Source organism: Physella acuta, unplaced genomic scaffold, assembly GCF_028476545.2.
Source record: "Physella acuta isolate Inbredline_101_S28 unplaced genomic scaffold, ASM2847654v3 ptg000562l, whole genome shotgun sequence".
NCBI classification, from domain to species: domain Eukaryota; kingdom Metazoa; phylum Mollusca; class Gastropoda; family Physidae; genus Physella; species Physella acuta.
The window spans coordinates 428461-451113 of record NW_026732081.1 but is presented as its reverse complement, the minus strand read 5'-3'; the positions used below and the strand labels follow the sequence as shown (position 1 = coordinate 451113).

The window sequence follows — 22653 nt, the reverse complement described above, 5'->3', positions numbered from 1 at the left end:
CTTTAGTCATGCTTACACTCAACTAGAACTGCATCCAGATTCAAAAGTCTATACGACAATAAACACACATAAAGGACTCTACCAATATGAAAGACTATGTTTTGGCATATCATCTAGCCCTGGAATTTTCCAAGCTGTCATGGACAGTATTTTTAAGGATATTCCAAATGTTTGTGTTTACTTTGACAATGTGTACATAACTGGTAAGAATGACACTGAACATCTTAAAACACTTGATAAAGTATTGAAAGTAGTTGGTGAAAAAGGTTTAAAGATAAACAAAGATAAATGTCAATTCATGTTGACAGAAATTAGTTTTCTTGGTTATATATTGAGCAAACAAGGCATCAGACCTCAACCTGAGAAAACAAAAGCCATTAAAGAAGCACCCAAACCTAAAAATACCCAACAACTAAGAGCTTTTTTGGGCTTGATAAATTACTATGCAAAGTTCAAAGGGAATCTGTCTGGTAAACTATCACCACTGTACAAGCTGCTACAGAAAAATGCAACTTGGCACTGGGGTAAACAACAAGATACTGCTTTTAATACAGCAAAAGAGGCTTTGTCTTCTGACACCTTACTAACTCACTATGACCCAGGGAAAAGACTTATATTAACATGTGATGCTTCACCAGATGGTGTAGGAGCAGTCTTGTCCCACATGGATGAGAAGGGTGACAGACCCATTGCTTTTGCCAGTAGATCTTTGAACCAGGCTTAGAAAAATTATTCTCAGTTAGATGGGGAAGGCTTAGGCATCATTTTTGGTGTTAAGAAATTTCATAAGTTTCTGTTTGGTAGGAAGTTCACCATCTTTACAGATCATAAACCATTGCTAGGTTTATTTGGAGAAAACAAAACCCTACCTGAGCATGCCTCACCAAGAATTCAAAGATGGGCTATCACACTAGCTGCATACAATTATGAATTGAACTACAAACCTGGATCTGATAATAGTGCAGATAGTCTTAGTAGATTACCTTTAAAAAACCAAAGCCTTAGCTATGTACCAGAAGATGTATTTGTTCTCTTCACTATCATGGATAACTCCAATATAAATGTGAATGATGTTAATGTGAATGATGTTAAAAGAGAAACACAAAAAGATGAGTGCTTAATAAAAGTATATGAGTACTGTAAGAATGGTTGGCCTGAAGAGTCTGTGAATGATGACTTAAGGCCATATAAAATAAGAAATAAAAACCTTTGTGAAGATAATATAAAAGATGGAGAAGATGCAGTCCATTATCAGTCAGAGTTGCCTAAACAAAGTATTTGTAACTTAACAAATGATTATGGTGATATGGCAATTTCAAATGCTTTAAGTAAGAAGGAATGTGATCATCAAACAACCTTGCTAACATCATTAGCACTTACAGAAACTAAAAGGGTAACATCAAAAGAAAAGAAAAAAGATTTTTGCCATTTAATACACCCATTTCAAATACTGGATCACAGTTGCAAAGTGATATGGTCCAGAATATTACTCATAAACAGTATTTTTGGTTACCAGGAAAGCACTATCAGATTACCTGAGAAAATTGATCAATCAAAGAAATCTATGTCAATTAAGGATCTGAATAATAGCATAATACTTTCAGATGCCAATTCAAAAATAGTTCCATTAAATCATGACAAACATTCATTGAAAGAGAATTTGGTGTTAATGAGAATGTGTATCTAAGAAATTATGGGAGAAAGGAAAAATGGATACCAGGTCAAATTGTTCAATGTACAGGACCTGTGTCTTATAAAGTAAAAACAAATGATGGACTTATTGTCCGTAGACATGCAGACCAGTTAAAAATAACTTGTGCAGATAATAAGTGTGAATCTATCAATCCCACCAAATCTGAACAGTTCACACCAACTCAGTTTGTTCCACAACCAAGTTCTGTTGATATGAGTGAACCAAGTAGTCTGGAGTCAGAAAATGTAAATTCTGGAGTTAATGACTTAAATCCTAGACCTCCTGAGATAGAGAATCCAAATGGTCAGAATATTGAGTCACCAAATCAAAAGCCACTGAGAAGGTCAAACAGGACAATCAAAGTCCCAAATAAGTTAGACCTATGATTTTAAAGGTCAAAAGGACTTTGACATCATTGTTTTGTATTTTAATTATGTTGTAACATATTGTGCATTGTTTGTAAGGATGTAATCTACCATAGTGTTCATGTTACAATATAATTTCTCATTGGTGATTTTAGGATACTGTAAATTGTTCTATTGAGAGATGTGTTGTGTTTACTAAGGGTAAAGGGATGTAATATAGTGAGACTTGTGAAGTCAAGGGAACTCACTCTTCTGTATTAGTATTATATTTATATTGTTATCTTGAGTGATGTCCCTTACATGTTTATGTATATAAGTGTCTCGTGACTTCCGCCCTCTCTCTCTTTCCTCATGGTGTGAATAAACTACTGTTAACAATCAATGTGGCTTCTCGTCAGTGATTCCAATCCATCACAGAAAGGTGTGAGGGCCTTTTTGTAACTTTTGATTACTTCTACACTAGAAAAGAAACTGGATTTCCGTTTTCTTTTTTAAATTATTTTTCATAATACAAATATTAAAATTCCAATGTAAAAGTTTTTAAACAATTAAAGAGGGAAAAGGGCCCCTATGCCTTGTTTACGCTAGCTTTACGGTAGCTACGCCAATGTTTGGGCCTAATTAAATGTTGTTAAAATAGAACTAGATTCTACTTGAGTTGAGCTGTGTGTAGTATTTCAATCGTTGTCCAGATATTTAAATGCAGTTGCTATTTATATTTGCTGATTGTCAACAACACATTTTTGTGTGTTTAGTTCAGGAAATCACTGGTTAACTAAGAAAATTCCAAACAATTCAAGTTTGAGTGTTAACTTCTACTACCAAGATAAACTAAAAATAAACCTTGTTCTGTTTTTCTATGTCTTTATTTAAAGTTTTCCATGACAGACCGCTACTTGGTTATCTGAAATCTTCCTGTGAACGTATAACAAAAGCCCTGCAATATTGACACTCAAGGCAGCGACCATTATAACTATCCACAGCACAGACAGCAAGCAGCACAAACACTGTCATCACTGCCAGTGGCGTAGCGAGGTCGGGTGTCACCCGGTGCGGCACTTAATGGTGTCACCCCCCCCCCCCCCCGAGGCGCAGCGACCCTTCCCGGGGACAAACTTTCAAATTTTCGATTTGCACCCCCCCCCTCAAACTTTCGATTTGCACCCCCCTCAAGTTTTTCTCCATATATATTGTGCTATTTTTTGCCTTAGTGTCACCCCCCTAAATGGTGTCACCCGGTGCGGTCCGCACCCCCGCCCCCCCCCCCTCGCTACGCCTCTGATCACTGCAATCATCAATTTAGAAGTATGTACTGTAAGATAGCTAAAATTTAAACGTGAAAGTAAATGTTACAGTGTTGAAATGATAGTTGTCAGTTCAATATACTGTTACCTTATCAGCTAGATTTCTTAAAAAGACACAGGTTATTAGCTAAAACTGCAGCAATATTACCATAATAATAATAATATATAATTTATAAATGCTCCTGCGAGTGTGACGTCATTTATGGACGACCCCTCCTAATAGGCCTGCGTATGTCTCACATGTAATAGAACTAGTTGCATTATGATTTACAAAATGTTGCTGTGTTTACTTGTAAATAATTGAATGCATATTCTAATACTTACGTTTTATCATTTTAAGTAATACAAGTGGTCAATAACATGAATATGCAAAATGGTGGATCAATCGAAAACGATTAGATTAAAGATTAAATCAACACTAACCTTAGAAGTACCTATTATCGATACTTCTCAGGAGCGACACACTGTGTACAATTATGTACAACGTGTTTTGCAAAAAGTCACAAAGGATAAATGCAATTCTGAATTGCTATTTACTCATTATTAGAAAGAAGCGTCTTATTTGAATAACATACAATACAGAAACCATCTAGACTAAAATTAAATGATTGTTTTAAATTTTCAAATATAGACAAGAAAATGAGGTAAAACGGTAGCTTGAATTCCATTTTCAACTTTAAAATTATAAAGCAATTAAAACCGAAACTGTGCTTAAATTTAAGAAAAGAAGTAGGCCTTGTAGATTACAAATAATGCATAATAATATACACATTCGCATTTTTACTTTGAAAAAAATTAGGTCAAATGTCATATATATATATATATATATATATATATATATATATATATATATATATATATATATATATATATATATATATATATATATATATATATATATATATATATATATATATATATATCGTAAAGTGGTCAGAAGAATATCAATGTTTATCTTGTGCGACATCTAAACCCCGTCATCACATGACCTCTTGACCTGGGCTTTCATCATACGATACAGCGCCCCACGACTCGCCATCAACTGCTCGTGTGTGCCCAACTCCTGGATCACGCCTTTCTTTAACACCGCGATGCGATCTGCGTTTCTGATGGTGCTCAGCCTGTGAGCTATGGTGATGCACGTGCGACCTTCCCTGGCCTTGTCTAACGCTTCCAGCACCACCTGGTTAAATTTGTCATTGGATTTGGACATTATTAAAACGGCAATGTTTAAAAACTTACTCCAATATTTACATTTAAAATACTACCATTTTGGTTAGAACAAGTTCCGTTCGAGTGTATTAACGAGAAACTAACATTCCTTCACAGATATACCTTACCACCATTCAGGGGTGTACTTTCATACCTACAAGCAGGGCCGGCGCTACCTATAAGGCGAACTAGGCGGTCGCCTAGGGCGCTGTCCGTAGGGGGCGACAAAATGCACGACTAGTTCACGTAAGTTTTTGTATGAAAGAGAGTACTCACCCTCTCACTCTCAGTATCCAAAGCTGACGTGGCCTCGTCTAGCAGAAGAATCTTTGGATTTCTCAGCAGAGTTCTCGCGATTGCTACCCTTTGTTTTTGTCCTCCACTTAGTTGCGTCCCCTTATTCCCCACATTTGTTCCGTAGCCCTGAAGTTAAGATTCAAACATTATAAAAGACTTGTATGAATGTTCTATTTACAATTGTTAATATTTAGTTTTAGTTTTGGTATACAAATACTTCACTACCTATGTCAGTGTACACATTACCAAGTCATAATATAGGATTTAGATCTTCTCTTATGGTTATTGAATGTGATAGCTTTATCAGGCATCATAATATATTACCTGTAACATGAATACCTAGACTTACCGGGGGTGAAAGTGATGGCAGAGAGAGTGTATAAACTCACCGAGGGCAGAGATTGTATAAACTCACCGAGGGCAGAGACTGTATAAAATCACTGAGGGCAGAGACTTATAAACTCACCGAGGGGAGAACCTTATAAACTCACAGAGGGCAGAGACTGTATAAACTCACCCAGGGCAGACTGTATAAACTTACCCAGGGCAGAGGCTATAAACTCACAGAGGGCAGAGGCTATAAACTCACCGAGGGCAGAGACTGTATAAACTCACCGAGGGCAGAGACTGTATAAACTCACTGAGGGCAGAGACTGTATAAAATCACCGAGGGCAGAGACTGTATAAACTCACCGTGGGCAGATACTGTATAAACTCACTGAGGGCAGAGACTGTATAAACTCACCCAGGGCAGAGACTGTATAAACGTGTGTATGTTAGCTGTCCGAGCTGCCTCTATGATCTCCTCCATGCCCACCTCCCTCGTGTTGTCCCCGTAAGCGATGTTCTCAGCCAGACTTCTGTCGAACAGGACTGGTTCTTGTGACACCAGGCCGATTTGCATACGCAGCCATTGAACGTTAAGGTCAAGGATGTTGTGATTATCAAAAAGCTGAAATTTCAATTAACCCCACTTTTACTGAACATTTTAAACATTTTTGCTTTAATTAATATTCAAGTTTAAATTTTTAAATGGTTTTCTTTTTTTGACAAGATAATTTTCATTGATTAGATCAATTTGAAGGTTAATTATATACATGAAGACCAATGTATAATCTTCTAAACTAAATGGGGACTCCTACAGTCAGAATAATCGGAAAATCCTTTTTTTTCAACATCGTTGAACGTTGAGTGTTACTTTATTTAGAATTCAGTTCTCTATCCATCAGTATGTCAAATTTGACTAGAGCTTCGTATACTACGGTATAGAGAGTATAGACGAATCGTTGTAATCGTGCACAAAAATAAAATGAACTTTTGACAGCTTTTGCCTTTTTGTACTTCATTATTTTATCTTATACGGAATATAAAAGATGTATTGTAATCGCGCAAAAATTGGAAATCGAGATTTTGACTAATTTTAACATTTTATAAACTTCCCGAACGGAAAAACTGGGGTTTGCAATTTGGACCCTGTCTTTCTGCCTGTAAACACCTTAACTTGAGTACCTTATCAGTTAGGTTGGCGAAACTTCAAATATAAGTATTTTATCAAATTTTTAGTTCTGTATCAATTTTTTATTTTGAGCTATTTCCTGTAACTGGTTGCTGAAAAGCCTATTAAAAGAGCACCGATTACGTTACGTTAGACGAAATTACGCACATACATTCTCTTCCTTATGATTCTCAACTATCTGTCACTACCTTTATGCCTGAATATATATATATATATATATATATATATATATATATATATATATATATATATATATATATATATGATTTTCACTTATCTGTTTGTTTTTTCAGGTTTGATTATAGTCCTTTTGAGTGTTATGTCAGTCTTTTTTTCTAATTTGTTTTATAAATTTTGGTTTGTTATTTTAACGTTAATAAAATTTATAAGTATTTGATAACCTTGTGTTTTTTGTTTGGGCTAAGGTTAACTACTGACCAGCTGTCGGTTTCGCCATGGTTGCACTGACGCCCGATTATTTTAGTAGTCCTATGTATTAAATTAGGTGCCCCATGACAGGGCTTAGAAAAATACCAGCAAACCTTTGACATTACTTACAATACTGCCTTCCTGTGCGTCATAAAATCGTTCTATAAGTTGCACTATGGTGCTCTTTCCACATCCGCTTCCTCCTACCAATGCCAGCGTTTGACCGGGAAGAACTTCTAGGTCAAGGCCATTTAATACCTGAACTTCTTTTCGCATAGGATAATGGAATCGTATACCATTGAACTTAATGGAACTTTTAAACGAATCCTGTCAAAAGAAAATATTGAAAATAGATTTAAAAAAAAAACATGGGATATTGTAAACAAAAAAAGGAGAAAATAAATATTGCAATGAATATCATTCAGTTCATTAATAAAAACGGTTAGAGATTTAGGGGCCCCCAAAAAAAAACAAAAACAAAAAAACAACCTTATTTTTTTGTATTCCAAAATTATTGTTATTGTGCACATTGATATAGTGGTTTTGAAATAAGGGATTAGAATAAAACCAACAAAGAAAAAACAACATAGGAATTAAACCAACAAGGAAACCATTCCACAAATCAATCTCCAGTGTTTGGACAGGCTTGCCAAATATGAATAAACGTTTTTTTACAATTTTCGGCGGGCATGACATGAGATACAAATATTTTAAAAACTCGATGGGGCTTTTCCCAGTTTGCCGCTGCAAAGCACATCCAAACCCCCTATGACATTTCATATGCACCCTCCCCCTCCCACATGGAGAATAATGTCAGAAATAAACAATACATCTTTTTATTTAACATCAACAACACCACAAAAGTATGTAACGTAAGCTGCTAAATAGACAAAAGCACCGCAGCAGAAAACAAACCTCATCAAGTTTCACAGATCCTCCTTGACTGTCCGCCACACTAGGAGTGCTGTCCACTGCGGCAAAGATGGTCTTGGCCGCCTGTTTGGCGAGTGTGGTGTCTGGTATCTGGACCACGATCCTTGTCAGGGTGACCACCGCAAAAGTCACAAACGAGAAAACTCTGCAAGACGAAGGTCAATGTCATCTTGATTTAAAAATGGAGTAAACAAAATTAGAGGTGAAGTGACCCATTTTGGCGCCTGAAGCAAACTTTCTATTTGGCGTCCCTTCCCATATATATATATATATATATATATATATATATATATATATATATATATATATATATATATATATATATATATATATATATATATATATATATATATATATATATATATATATATATATATATATATATATATATATATATATATATATCTATGAATGTATGTCTATCTGCGTGTATAACCTTTATGCATTACTACACCTTTCACGCGATCGCCATGAAACTTTGGGAAGTTATATTGAGAATACTATTTGTAAGGTTTCTGTGGCAAAAAAATAGTATTAATTTCAGAGGGGTAGCGCCCCTGCAAGGTGATATTTAATGCCCGGAGCACCCCGTTAGCTCTATGGCACCTACGTTCGTTTTAAAGAATGCTATGGATACGATGGGCTAATATAATAGTTAAAAAATTAGGCGCGTCTTAAAATTCAGTCTTTCTTCTGAGACTGCAGCAACGCGTGGAATGGGTACACTAGTTATATAAAAAATATTTTAACATATATTACAAAATAATAATAAAAAAAATTACCGTATCATATCATAAAACGGCAACTCCCCCGTCCGAACCAGAAGATATCCACACGCGAACATCACAGAGAAGGAGAAATACGGCAGTGCCAGGAAGAACCCGTACAGGACCCCACTTCCGATGACGTCCGCACTAAATGTGTGTGGCGACTTCTCCAGCTTATTGACGAACATCTGGTAGAATTTCTGCTCAAGTGTCAGGGCGGCCACTGTTCGAACGTTCGAGATGGTTTGGACAGCATGCTGGAGAAATAGACATTCTAATGTAGTAACTTAAACATGACAGGGTTTATTTTGAACAGCATGCTGAATAATAAATAGATTTAATTTATTTCATCCGTATATGATTTGGAAGCAGTCCTATTGACTCTTTTTACTAATTAATTCCTTTAAGACAATTATAATAGAAATACATTTCTGAAATTATTAAAGAGAACATACGCTTTAGTTTCGTCAGGATTTTATGATAAGGGATGTAGCCTAAACTAAACAGAAAATTTAAACAACTTCAACTAAGGGGTAAAAATAACAAAATCTCATAAATTTTCGTCTTTCAACTACTTATATATTAATTCGTATCAAAAACAGAATAAAATAGTTATCCCTTAACTTTAAATACATTGGGAAGAAAATAATTATTTTTCACTTATAAAATGTATTATATGATCATACAATAAGACATATTTCTTCGTCATTTTGTTTTACGCTTTTGTTTATTTTAATTGTAAACAAAGCTCGTAAAACATTATTGTGTATTAGTATTAGAGTTATTATCAGAGTTAGGCTTAATTGCATTGTGTTAGATGGAGATCCAGAGGTCCAAGTTTAAGAGTCAGGGTACTAGGGATTTGCGTCAGGAAAGTGTGAAAAAGAGAGTGTGTTTGAAATTCAGCGCCTTTTTTCGCTCTCCCTAATCCAAAAACCTTGATACGCCTTTTACTTGAAACACTTACCTACCCAGAGGCGTAGAGAGCGCGGGGCGGGGGTGCAAACCGCACCGGGTGATACCCGGCCTAGCGACGCCACTGAACCTACCTCACGTACTTAATGCCACTGTGTGTAAGTCGAACCAAAGTTAAGTGACCAAGCGTGCAATACTAACCTACCACACATTACGTACCGCCATTGGGTGTAAGTCTAACCAAAGTTACGTGACCAAGCGTACAATACTATCCTACCACACATTACTTACCGCCACTGCCTCCTCCAAAGCCTTTTTGGTCTTGTCCGTGATGCGACTGGTTAAAACCATTTGTCCCCACCCGCTGAGTAAACAAATCATTTCATTACACCAATTAAGAGGTTAATATTGTATTACAATGAATTATTAACCTAGAACCACTACCAAAACTGGCAATGTGAGGATTTATCTGTGTCACTTTGTTGGTCTTAAAATAAAAGACTCTGTTTAATAATCTGTTGTTGTTAGAATTATCGAGTGCTCACTTAATTACATTAATTAGTATATATCGTAAAAAACATTTGAAATAAATTAGTGTCCGCATTATTTGTTTTCATTATAATGATTTTAATAATACTCATTTTAGGTTGTAGGTTGTGAACGCAATAAAATGGTGAAAATTTTTGTTTGCGCCTATCATGGTAATTTATTGAAAAAAAAGAAGTTTTACAACGACAGAATACCTGAAAATGACGATAGGTGCGAATGCCACGATGATGAACGCCATCTTCCAGGAGTAGTAGAAGGTAAACCCCAGGGCGATCACGATCAAGGACAATGAGTTGATGGTCAGTCCCATGGCGGAGGTAAAGGTCTGCCACATAAGTCATTGAAATTAAATTAAATTAAATTAAGCTTTTAATGTATTCAATCATTTAATCTACTGGTAAAGCTACTGATGAGGTTATTTTACCTAAGTGTTTAGACAATCCCGGATGACTACTAATTAGATTACTCTAAAACGTCACTAATTTCACAGGTGAGCTACTACAGAGAGAGTGCCATACCTCTTGAACTCTGGAAGCCTCTGTTGCTAGTCTTGTTGTCAGTACCCCAATGGCGTTCCTCGGGTCATCAAACCAACACATTTTCTTTTTTTTTTTAAATTAAAAAAATGATCAACATTTAAATTTGAATATTGTTTTTTTTTCTTTGATTTAACTCTTACTGCTAGTCTTGTTGTCAGTACACCAATGGCGTTTCTCGGGCCGTCAAACCAACACATTTTCTTTTTTTTTTAATTACAAAAATGATCAACATTTAAATTTGAATTTTTTTTTTATTTAACTCTTAAACATCTGATGTTTTAATAATAATATGAGATATTAATTCCTATTTCATATTATTTCTATAGGTATAAAGTATAGAGAGAAATAGCGATTTTTGCAACATACAGATTTCAAGTATCCTAATGCCCAAAATCACTGACGATAGCAGTGTTTTAATCAGATCAAAACTACTGCACCGCAAAAGGATATTTATGCATTAATGAGTTAAAATTTAAAATCTACCTGTCGAAGGGATGACCGGAAAAGTATGTCCCTCAAACGAGTAGTTAGAGATTCCCCTGAAACAGCAAACATGCAGTCCTGCCAAACAAAGGTTAGTGTATCTTTAGCATTTACATGTAAAATATATAACTTTTAACATTAGCTGTAGAGTATGAACGCCTAAACAAAGCATAACCAGATATTTTACGAATAGCTACAATTAACTGAATATTCTTGAAAAATTATATCTACCTAAATTCGGACAGAAGTCAGAGTTATGTGTCATGTCTAATAAATGTCAATATTAAGTTTACGATTTAAACCATATCATTTTGTGAACTGTAAAAATTTCCCGATAAGTTTTTCTCACCTGTACGAATTTCCCGAATAAGTTCAGGATCGCCAACCCGACGACCAGTAGACATAAAGTGTTGATAGAAGTCTCTTGCTCTTGTTTATCGGGGTATGACAAGATCTGTACGAAGTTCAATGTAGTATGTTTAGAAAGTATGTACAGAAACGACACAATTTAAATTACAAAGATAAGGGTGATTGCAACATTTATAAAAGATGTCAAACCTCCTTAAGCAAATCAAATTCGTATAACAGCTAAATATGGTGAAACAAATACATAAGTAACGTAATCAAAGCAACAGTTATGGTTATCAAATATCACTATTGAAACAGTCACATATACACATTGTGATTATTGAAGCAGTCACATATACTCATTGTAACTATTGAAGCAGTCACAAATACTCATTTTGACTATTGAAGCAGTCACATATACTCATTGTGATTATTGAAGCAGTCACATATACTCATTGTGACTATTAAAGCAGTCACATATACTCTTTAACTTTAAGTGGGCATAACGGGAGAGAAAAAGGTTAGATGATACCGAGAATTGTCGTAGTCTACGAGGTTAAGCTTTATGTTAATTATCTTGATTGTAAATAACGACAACGCCCTCAGTATTTGCTCTATCGTGGTCTCAACATGTAGGTACATAACATGGTAACAACCTTAGCGAAATGGGCAAACAGGTTTGACCAAAGCGGCATCACAGCCCCATAGATGATACTGGCCAGTGTTCCAATGAGGATGAAAATCCATTCAGGGGAGTTAAGTTTTATCAAACGTAAGAACATGTGTGTAGTTGACATGGGTTTATTTCCTTGAATGTTTTCTTTCACCTATAAAAACAGGTATTTTATAAATATTCTACTATAAGTACTACTTCATGTAAATGGTCAATACATCAAACATGAAAAAATTGTGTATAAGAAAAGGCTTTTATTTTATTCACAAATTTAAAAAAAAATCACAAATGAAAAAAAAAATGTCTGAAAAAGTAAAACAAATTTATTTTGGTGTAATCTTACTAAAGTTATATGCTGGTGTGACTAAAAATAAAACCAACAACACAAATGGTACAGGGTATTTGGCTAAAATTTGGAGAAAGTTCACACCTTCAAGTAATTTGGCGCCATTCTATCTGATCAAGGAACAAAGCAAGTAGCACTAGCAATAACTGCCCAAATAATCACAGCACGCATTAAGAAGAATGTTTGTGATAAAAAGACATATTTTGGCACAAGATCTAAACTGATTCTGTCACTGGTCATGCTGTCTACTTGTAAGAGTGCGAGGCATGGACCCTCAATGCAGACACCAAGAGACGGACCAAGGCTCTGGGTTGAGATGTGTGTACCGAATCCTTGGGATCTCATACAGAAAATGATCAGAAAATCAACAGGGGTTGATTGATTGATCAGTGAACTACTCTGTCTCATCTAATCCTGTACTATTCTATCTCTGGCCCTCCCAAACGTTTGGGCCTAAGCTCAGTAACTAGTGTTACTCTCTTTAGGTATCTCATTCTGTTTTCCAAATTTACTTCACAGGGGACTGAAGTAATATTTATATGAATACACATTTATACTGGTTCAGAATGGAATTTCAGAAAGTAACTGGTATTAATATATGACAATAAAACGTTTTGATAGAGGGATACATGGGTGGGGGCATTATAAACGCCTGTAAAATTGAATGTCTTTATATTATTAGTTTCAACCACAGATAGATGCAGTACACCTACGTTTCGTCCAGGTGAAATGGTGGTGACGTCAACAGACAACTGTTTAGTGATAAGTTGAGCTGGTTGGTTCTCTGAATGGTCACGCTCTGCTGATTCATCAGTCTGTTTCACTTGAGCCACATTTAATAGGAAAAAAAATATTAAATTTTCAACACTCTAGAAACCTAAACAATAACCAAAAAACCCAAATAAGCAACATGTTGTCTTAAAAATATCTTACTGATATAATAAGTGTGGTAATAACTGCAAACTATTGTTTTAAATGTTTTGAGAGATTATCGAGTTCAAGTAAGTAATTAAATAAATTAGTGTGTACAAATGTATACGATTATTACAAAATAATCCTTGCGATATATGATGTAAGGTATGGTGCAAGTTGAACAGTAAAATTGGATTTTGTTTACCTATATTTACCCAATATAGTGTTATACATATGCATAATAACCAAAAATATTTTGTAATAACATTTTCGCTAATTTAAAAAATAATCTTAGACAAGATTAACTCTTTGATAATATTAATTACGAATATTTTTCTTATTATTCAAAATGTGAACCATGTTGACACAATTAAAAAAAAAGTCTATGCCCCTATTTCGAACAGATACTTACTTTGTTGCGTCTGATAAGCAGCAGAGATAAAATAATCTTTAATAATTAACAACCAAGTGAATAAAATATAACACATTTTAAGTTACTCTCTGTAATGTGAATTGTAAGTGTGACACTTTCAAAAACTTTCGCCTATTAACTTTAACCTACACTAACGTTATGTGATACCCTAACCAAGTCTAAAAATGTGACATTCTTTTTCATAGTCTATAACCGAATTGTAGTGTGCTGACTGCGTTATGTTTAAAAGTCCACTATGCTTGTATGATTGTGTGTATAGTTTGTCGGTTAATTAATACAACTCCACTTGCATGTGTCCATAGTGTTTGTTTACGCACTCTTGGCTTAATAAAACTACTTAGGATCATAAATCTTTAACCATGTCTATACCATAAGAAGGGTGACATAAATGTGATTTACAACAAACGCGTATTTTGAGCAACCAAAGCCTAGGTTATCACAGAAGTATCTAAATGGCAAGCTCTGACCATCGTTAAGAATAAGGTCTGAATATTAAACCATCCTCATAATTGAGCTCTGACCTGTGAAGAAACGAGGCTGTAGTAAACTCCCCTTTTTTCCATCAGCTCCGTGTGGGTGCCCACCTCCACCACTCGACCTTTGGACAGCGTCACTATCTTGTCTGCGTTCCGAATGGTTGACAGTCGGTGAGCGACGATTAAAGTCGTTCGACCTTTGCTGACCTTGAAAATAATTTTACGAAATCAAATAATTATTTTTAATTTAATTAAGTGAGAATATGCTTCCCTATTCATCTTTAGAGTTGTTAATAAGCTGGGTTAACTTACCTTCCCTAAGTATAACGTACACAAGATTAACTAGAATGGATTTGCTTACCCTATCTTGAGCATATAGCATGATTAAACTGTTTTATCTTAAGCATGTATTATGGATTGACTTAACGTATCAAGTACATATAAACATAATTAACTTATTAAATTTTAACCAAATAGAAAGTAGCTTATCTAGAGCATCTTATGAAATAGATTATCTTATTTTAACTTAACCATCTAGGAGGGATTAACTTACATTTACCTAAGCATATTGTATAAACGATTTTCTAACTTTTACCGAAACATTTAAGATCGATTATTTTACTTTATCATAGGCATCTAGGTTCGTCTTCGACCTTTATTCTTAAGCATATAGGATGTATTATCTTACTTTATCCTAAATATATAGGAAGTATTATCTTACTTTATCTTAATCATCTAGGATGTATTACCATGCTTTATCTTAAGCAGAGTTTCTTTCAGGCATCTCTTCGGGGGGCCAAGTCCCCCGAAAAAATTCTACCACCCCCCCCCCCCCCCCGAACGAAATGAAATGTATATATTTTATATAGAAAATATATACTTTTAACAGTGTCCGCCCCCCCCCCCCCCCGAAGAAAGTCTACCCCCCCCCCCCCCCCCGAAAATTTCAAGTGCCCCCCCCCCCCCCCGGAGAAAAAAGTCTGGAAGAAACACTGATCTTAAGCATCGAGGATTTTTTACCATACTTTATCCTAAGCATCTAGTATAAAAGAACGTACCTTATCTAGAGCATCTTGTACGATAGCCTCACTCTCAGTGTCCAGTGCTGAGGTCGCCTCGTCCAGCAAAAGAATTTTTGGGTCCTTGACCAGAGCTCGGGCGATGGCGATTCTCTGTTTCTGTCCTCCACTTAGTTGGGCGCCATGTTCGCCTACATACGTCTCGAATCGCTAAAAGTTATTTAAAAAATACAAGAGTTGCTATTTAATACAAAGCAATTTACATATGTTCGTATTTAAAATAATACTTGATAAGATTACCTGTGGAAGTGCCATAATAAAATCGTATGCGTTGGCCTGTTTGCTGACTTCTATTATTTGATCCATACTAACATCATTTAGACCGTACCGGATATTTTCTGCGATTGTCGTAGCAAAGAGTACCGGTTCCTGGCTGACTAGACCAATGTGCTGACGTATCCATCGGAGGTTCAAGCTCTCAATGTCATGGCCGTCTATTAATATCTGTTGTTACATTAGAAACATCTCATCAACTTTTTAAATACCATTTTTTTAGTAAGGATAATTTTACTTGATACTTCACATTTGTTTAACTTTCCAGTGATATGTGACCTCACATAAATGTTTACCTGACCAGTGTGATACGTTGTTACATTAGTGTCTAACTGACCAATTGTGATTTCCAAGAAGTATTTACCTTGCCAGTGGGGTTGTAAAAGCGCAACAAGAGTTGTATGATTGTAGACTTTCCTGAGCCACTAGCCCCAACCAAAGCAACTGTTTGACCTTTAAGTGCATGGAGGTCAATGCCACGCAGAACCTACGGAGTTCCCAAAAGCAAGAATTTATATCATGGCTTTTTCTTTTAACTGATTAGCAAAGACCATTATGCCTCACTTAACTACACAGACACAAAAAGAAGCAAAAAAAAAAAAAAAAAAAAACAAACAGCAACTTAAAAACCTTATTTATGAAACGATGCATGAGTTTGAAAATAATTATTCTATAATCAGATAATCAGTTATTTTTCATTTAAAAACTCAGCAGATATATTAAATTAATATATGTTTACGTCCTGTTTAGTTACATTATTAAAACATTTTCATTGTTTGCAAATTATTAACTTTACGTATTTTGCAGATTATTGATATGTTGAAAAGATTTCTTAACGCCAGTTAGAATTTTGTAAAAAATAAATCATTCACTATAAATTTGTTTTTATTTTCAATATGTAAATAGTGAACGATGTCGTGGTACCTGAAAAGAGGGTCTTGATGGGTAAGAGAAAAAAATATTTCGGAACAAAATTTCTCCATTTACTTGTGCCGGCATTTCACCTTCTGCTGAGCTGCTGTCACACAACGATTTCTGCAGACATTTTAGATAAATGGTAGAATAGAGTATAATCAAAGATGTCCTAATTTTGAAGTAAAAAGCACACAATTTTGAATTAACAAATAAAAGTAAAGGAGGAGCAAAGATATTAGCATGGTGAAGAATACATTGAAAACATTTAAATAGATTGTGTAACAAACACTTAAAATAAATGGCAAATTTTTTTTTTGAATGAAATCTTCTATCACAATTAGATACGTATCTAAATCGCACCTTAATTTATAATGTACTAACGTGTAGTCGACCTCACCTTGTCGATAATTCGATAAATCTTGACTGCCGCAGCCATTGCAACGTAAATACCGTTTGTTGCAGGTATAGCATAACCCAAATACACAGCACTGATAAAGGTGGAGAAGAACACCTGAAATAGAGCGTTAGGCTGCAATCTTGTACATCAATTTTTGATTAATTTCTAATCGTTTGAAAATTAAGATACATTTTGTTTTTTTACTACCGAACGATTGTTCTTTAGTTAAGATACGTTGATTTATGAAACTTCTGTTATGTTGGCAGAGCTTGTGGTCAATTGATTTGGACTTAATTCTACAATAATTGGTCTTTTCAACTAACATCCAGATTTAAAAGCAGAACATGTAGGCCTACTGAACTTTTAAAAAAGAAACCGTCCTCAAAGATGTCATGGACATTTTTAAAATTTAAAGAGTCTGAGCAACAGACAACTCACCACAACTGTAGAGCTCACTGTGTACTCGTCACTCCTGATCAGCTGACCGCCGTAGTAGAAGCCTAGCGAATAGCCAAAGAAAATACTGCACCAAAGCATACCTTGTCCTATACCATTTGCAATTCCTCTTTCTACTCCGAATTTTCGGGCGTGATTTAGGTTTTCATAATATCTGGGGCAGAATATTACAACCGTTAGTCAAATGTCAAGAATATTCATTCAACAAATTAACTAAGTGTTTCTGAAGACACGTATACAAACAGCACTAAATTTTTGCATATGTTGCCTAACCTCTTGGCCTCCTTTTCCTGACCACCAAAAGCCACGACTGTCCTTATGTTGGAGATGGCTTGTTCAGCCACAACCCCAGCCCTGGCGTAAGCCTCTCTCTCCTTCATGGTGGTTTTACCGATACTCTAATGATGGGAATAACAGAGATATTACTCATTTAATAATCGAACGTCAATTTTTATCACACTAGCCTGTTCCCACAGCCAATAGGCTGCATGATTCACTTAAATAACTGATGATGTGTCATTTGTTGTGGCGATTGACCATACGACTCCCCCTGTTGGTCACTTAACTCGCGCTGTGGGCCATATAGCTCACCCTGATGACCACATTAATCACGCTGATGACCACAACTCAACATAATGGCCCGCATAACTCAACTTATTTACCACTCAACTCACCCTATTAGCCACATGACCCACAGTATTAGCCACATATCAACCTTTTTGGCTTACCCAGTTGGCTGCTGCTGCTCCACCAATGATAACGGGGTAGGCACACAATACGACCAATGTCAGCTTCCAACCGAAGATGAAAGTGATGATGATGCTGACTATACTACAGGCGAACCACTGTGAGGCCATTGGGAGATTTGTTTCTATAGCTCTATATATTAGATTCACGTCCCTGGGAAGTATGTATAAGCTGTTTGCTACTTTGTTGTACTAAATAGTTAAGGTAGCACTTAATCTTAATCAACATTGATTATTGGTTTAACTAAACCTTCTCTGCCATTCTACCAGTAGGTCTGCTGATATGGTATATTGTGTAAGTAAACTTACTCTGTGATCCTACCAGATTTGGTATATTAATTGTGTAACAAAACCTACTCTATCATCTTAACAGATTTGATATATTAATTGTATAACAAAACCTACTATGTCATCCTACCACATTTGGTATATTAATTGTGTAACAAAACCTACTCTGTCCTCTTAACAGATTTGATATATTAAATGTGTAACAAAACCTACTCTGTCATCCTACTTGATGTGGTATGTTAATTATGTAACAACACCTACTCTGTCATCCTAACAGACAAGTCTCCCGTCTTGTGGTCATCAAACCAGGCAATCTCCTGGACAAGGATGTTTGAGAAAAAAGATTTCCTCAGTCGGATCACTTGGCGCTGGGCTGAGACCGTGAACAAAATTTTCTTGGTCGCTCCACACACCCACGCACACACAGACAGACCTGAAACACGGGCGGAGGGGTGGGGAGGGATCAACGGGACGTACAGTTCTATAGTTACATCGCATAATATCGAGCCTCGAGCAGTGATGTAAACGTCATCATATTTGCCCAGGGATGAGACAGCTCAAGGGAATAACATAAATGTTATCTCAGTCATTTCTAGCCAGTATATAGGATGTTTACTCTTATAAACAACAGTTTGTTTTATAAACAAGAAAGAGATAAATTCTGAAGTATAGATTTGTATCAGACTTACCAAGACTTAGAAAAAAAAGAATTTGGAAGTTTTCGAAATTGTCAGATTGTGAACCTTGAGTAGAAGTGCTGTCATTTGTTACAAGTTGGCTACCATTAGCGACGAGGAAGCTTTGGTTGTCATACCTGAGGGGGGGGGGGGGGGGGGATTATATTGGAAGTAAAAATATAATTGATGACCCCGTAGATTAAAATAAAATTAATTTGTTGCAGAGTAGGATAGGAACCTTGTGAAACGGTAACTTACGTGAGCCCGTTAGAGTGTGAGGAGGTCCTGTTTACAGAATTAACCTTAGCGACGTTGTCCAAATATCCCTGTTCAACCAGTGAGCCAACAAAATGACCGTACAGGACCATGTTTAAAATGTGCAGAGCACCATTGATTGCTGCCAGTATAAAGCCTATCACCATCATGACGATGTCCCTTGTGTCGGCAAACCGAAACTAAACAATGGAGGAGAATAGTCCAGTTAATTATTGTAAGAATATAAATGGGAGATTGATGATTTATAGTACATCACAAACAAAATGTCTAGGAAACATTCAATAATATAGAATTTTTGTGTGTGTGAAAGATACAAATGAATTTGAAAATATAATATCGACATTCTAAATTGTTTTATTAAAACTAGCCGGCCAGTCTCAGCACTGGCTTTTCTGAAAAACGTAGCTGTAAAGAACCGTGAGTTATCGTATACCCGGGTATCGGGTGATCGGGTTTCGGAAATTAATTAAATTTCCAATTATTGTCTATATGCAAATAACTACATTTGGGAGATATATGTAACTTTAAAACGAACCCTAAAACTAACCCTCACCCCACCCAACCACAACCAGAACCAAAACCACAAACATAAAGGTAAACAAATACATAGAGATAAATCCTTTCAACTTCTCGGAGTTCCTCGTCTAGAAAAACAACCACATAAACACAAACAGAAACATAAACATATACCACAACCTTCACCATTGCCTCAATAACAACATAAACAAAAACAGAAACATATACCATAACCTTCACCACTGAAGGTTATGGTATATGTAGATAGATTAGGCGTGCGATCTGCCACTCCGGGCTATTCTGTGAGCATAATAATGACAACGTTCGTTTTAAAGAGCACCCTACTATATTGTTACGGTGGCACATGATATTCAATGATTAAACCGAACAAGAGGTCGTACGCGGCGCCCTTGCGGTAGTGTGACCGAGGGCTCCCAAGTGCGCCCCGCGACGTCCATGACACGTGGGCAATCGCCGAAGTGTGTTCTACTTCACCAGTACGGAGTGATTAACGTACACTCTAGGCTTTCATTCAGCACGCCCTATGTTGTGTTGTGCTGTAGTGTGGGCAAGACCGTGCCTCAACAAATATGATCCAAAAAATATAGCGCATGCATTTTTACATTTAAAGGACTCAATGTTAGAAAACAAGATCACATGTCTATGAGTATAGGATTTATAATGCAATGATGAGACCCTCCTAAAACATTACTTCAGACTTCCTTCTGAGATCGCGGCAACGCGCGGGGATGGGTACGCTAGTATTATATATAAAACAAATATATGTGCTGGATGGCTTACAACTGGTGTATGGTGTAAAGACTACTGCTGCTTATATTATTTTGGTGAAAGTCAAGTGGACAGCAGTTTAGTAAATATTTGAGTCTCAGTCTACTATTACAAATGACAAGAATTTTATCGGTTTAAACATATTTAAATCAGACGTTGCATGTATTTTCTCATGTACGGAAATTATGCGTTCAGATGTTATTAGCATATATATGTAACGACGATGCTGATAACAAAAAAAATGTGCAAAGAAGAAAAAAAAAACAATAATAAAAATAGGTTCATAGGAAAGTTCTCTATATGGGTGTCGTTTTATGATGTTTAATTTATAATTTTAAACTCTTATTCTCTGACATGCGAATTCAAATAGACTCACATAGACACAGGCACAGACACAGACATAGATGTAGGCATAGGCATAATTATACATGTGTGAATGCGCGCCTGTGTGTCTCTGTTTTCATCGATGGTTGTGCATGTGCGTATGTGTATGTGCTAGTTAAAGTGCAGGCGCTAAATCTCACTGTATAAAATGGTAGGTGAAAATTATTACCAATACCAAACCTACTTGTAAAAACAGTAGAATTGCCAGTGTTGTTTTAAAATTGATTACAAGTACCAAAACTGTTTATGAAAAACTGAAAACTCGTACCAGTTCAGAAAAGCTGACCTTCTCATCATTGTTGCTTAAAAGTTTGTAAAAATTCTTGAATTTTCTTTTACTCGAACTATCTTTTCCCAAGATTCGAATTTTCTCTGAAGGTTTGCTGGTTTGAAAATGATTGGACGTTCCTACAAAGGAAGCAAGATTAATTTAGTAGCTGTTTTTTTAAAAATTTAAACAATGTTCAGTGCTGAAAATAGTTTGATTTCGATGAATATGATCCAGTACCAAAAATAGTATAAATAAAGAAAATATATAATACCTTTTTGACGATCGGTTCTCCCCCCCATGTTATCACTAAAATGGAATAAATCATATCTTGTGTAAGTAAATGACACTCTTTAAATAAATAAATAAATAAATAAATAAATATATATATATATATATATATATATATATATATATATATATATATATATATATATATATATATATATATATATATATATATAAGTATGTCTGTTGGGAAGGGGAGGTTGTTGTTAAAATATTATTTGTGCATTTAAAAAAATATATTTGGCTATCTAAGAATAAATACATTGCATTGGGTTATCGGTCTTTATTATTTTAACCTTAACAAAATATTGCCCTTAAAAGGCGATAATCCGATGCAAGCAACCTATTTACCTGCTAAAAGTTGTTAGCCATACATAAGACGGCTGTTGTTGAGTTTTCAATGAAGGAATAGTCTATGTGATTGATAGCTCTATTATTAGCCAATAAAACACATATACATAATTTAAATTAATTCTGTTATACAGTTTTAAATGTTTAGAATTGTTCCGTTTTATTTACTTTAATACTTGGTTTGTATTCACTCTGTGACAGCCAATTCATTAAAAAAAAAACATCAACAGGTAGATGACCTTTTTAGATAAAATCTTTTCGCCTGTTTTCCATTGCCTGTCATTTATTAAAATAATATAATTTCTTCAAATGGCCAGTTTTAACAATGTATCTAGATTATAAAGCGTAGCCTACTGGGTTCAGTTTAATATAAAGTTATTCCTACGTTTATGACAGTAAATATATTTTTTTTAAATCTGTTAGTGCTTGTTCTTTAAATACCATCTACTATGGCTACTTTCTATGCTCTATTACATGATAGCAAATATAACCATTTAGGTAGCCCGAGGTCGGCTAGCCTGCTACATTCTGACAGTGGCTGCCTATAGCTAGTGTGTCTGTTTATTATGTTAATTATGCGGAATATTAAGTTGCTTGTCAACATACATCGATTAAAACAACATACTTTTTCAACAGGCCTATCACCATCCAAAAATTTACAGCAATTTTAGTTGTTTTTTTTTTTGAGCTAGCGAGCGGTTATTCCACATGAACAGCGGGATAATAAGAGAAACTGATATCAAGTAGGTTATTCCACATG

At 35.4% G+C, this 22653-nt stretch overlaps 1 protein-coding gene across 1 annotated transcript; it reads right to left on the bottom strand.

Moving 5' to 3' along the window:
* Positions 1-4329: 4329 nt before the first annotated feature.
* Positions 4330-19443, bottom strand: LOC131946516 (bile salt export pump-like). The gene is made up of 24 exons (XM_059307336.1): positions 19280-19443; positions 19034-19038; positions 18606-18900; positions 18039-18210; positions 17584-17708; positions 17293-17464; positions 16855-16968; positions 16467-16577; positions 15907-16029; positions 15510-15713; positions 15249-15419; positions 14236-14397; positions 13694-13729; positions 12007-12177; positions 11003-11080; positions 10499-10582; positions 10175-10305; positions 9723-9795; positions 8532-8773; positions 7732-7894; positions 6946-7143; positions 5617-5823; positions 4851-4997; positions 4330-4545 (listed from the first exon to the last, which is right to left on the bottom strand). The coding sequence occupies exons 1-24, from the start codon at positions 19441-19443 to the stop codon at positions 4330-4332; spliced, it is 3564 nt and encodes a 1187-aa protein (XP_059163319.1).
* Between the last annotated feature and the right edge of the window lie 3210 nt (positions 19444-22653).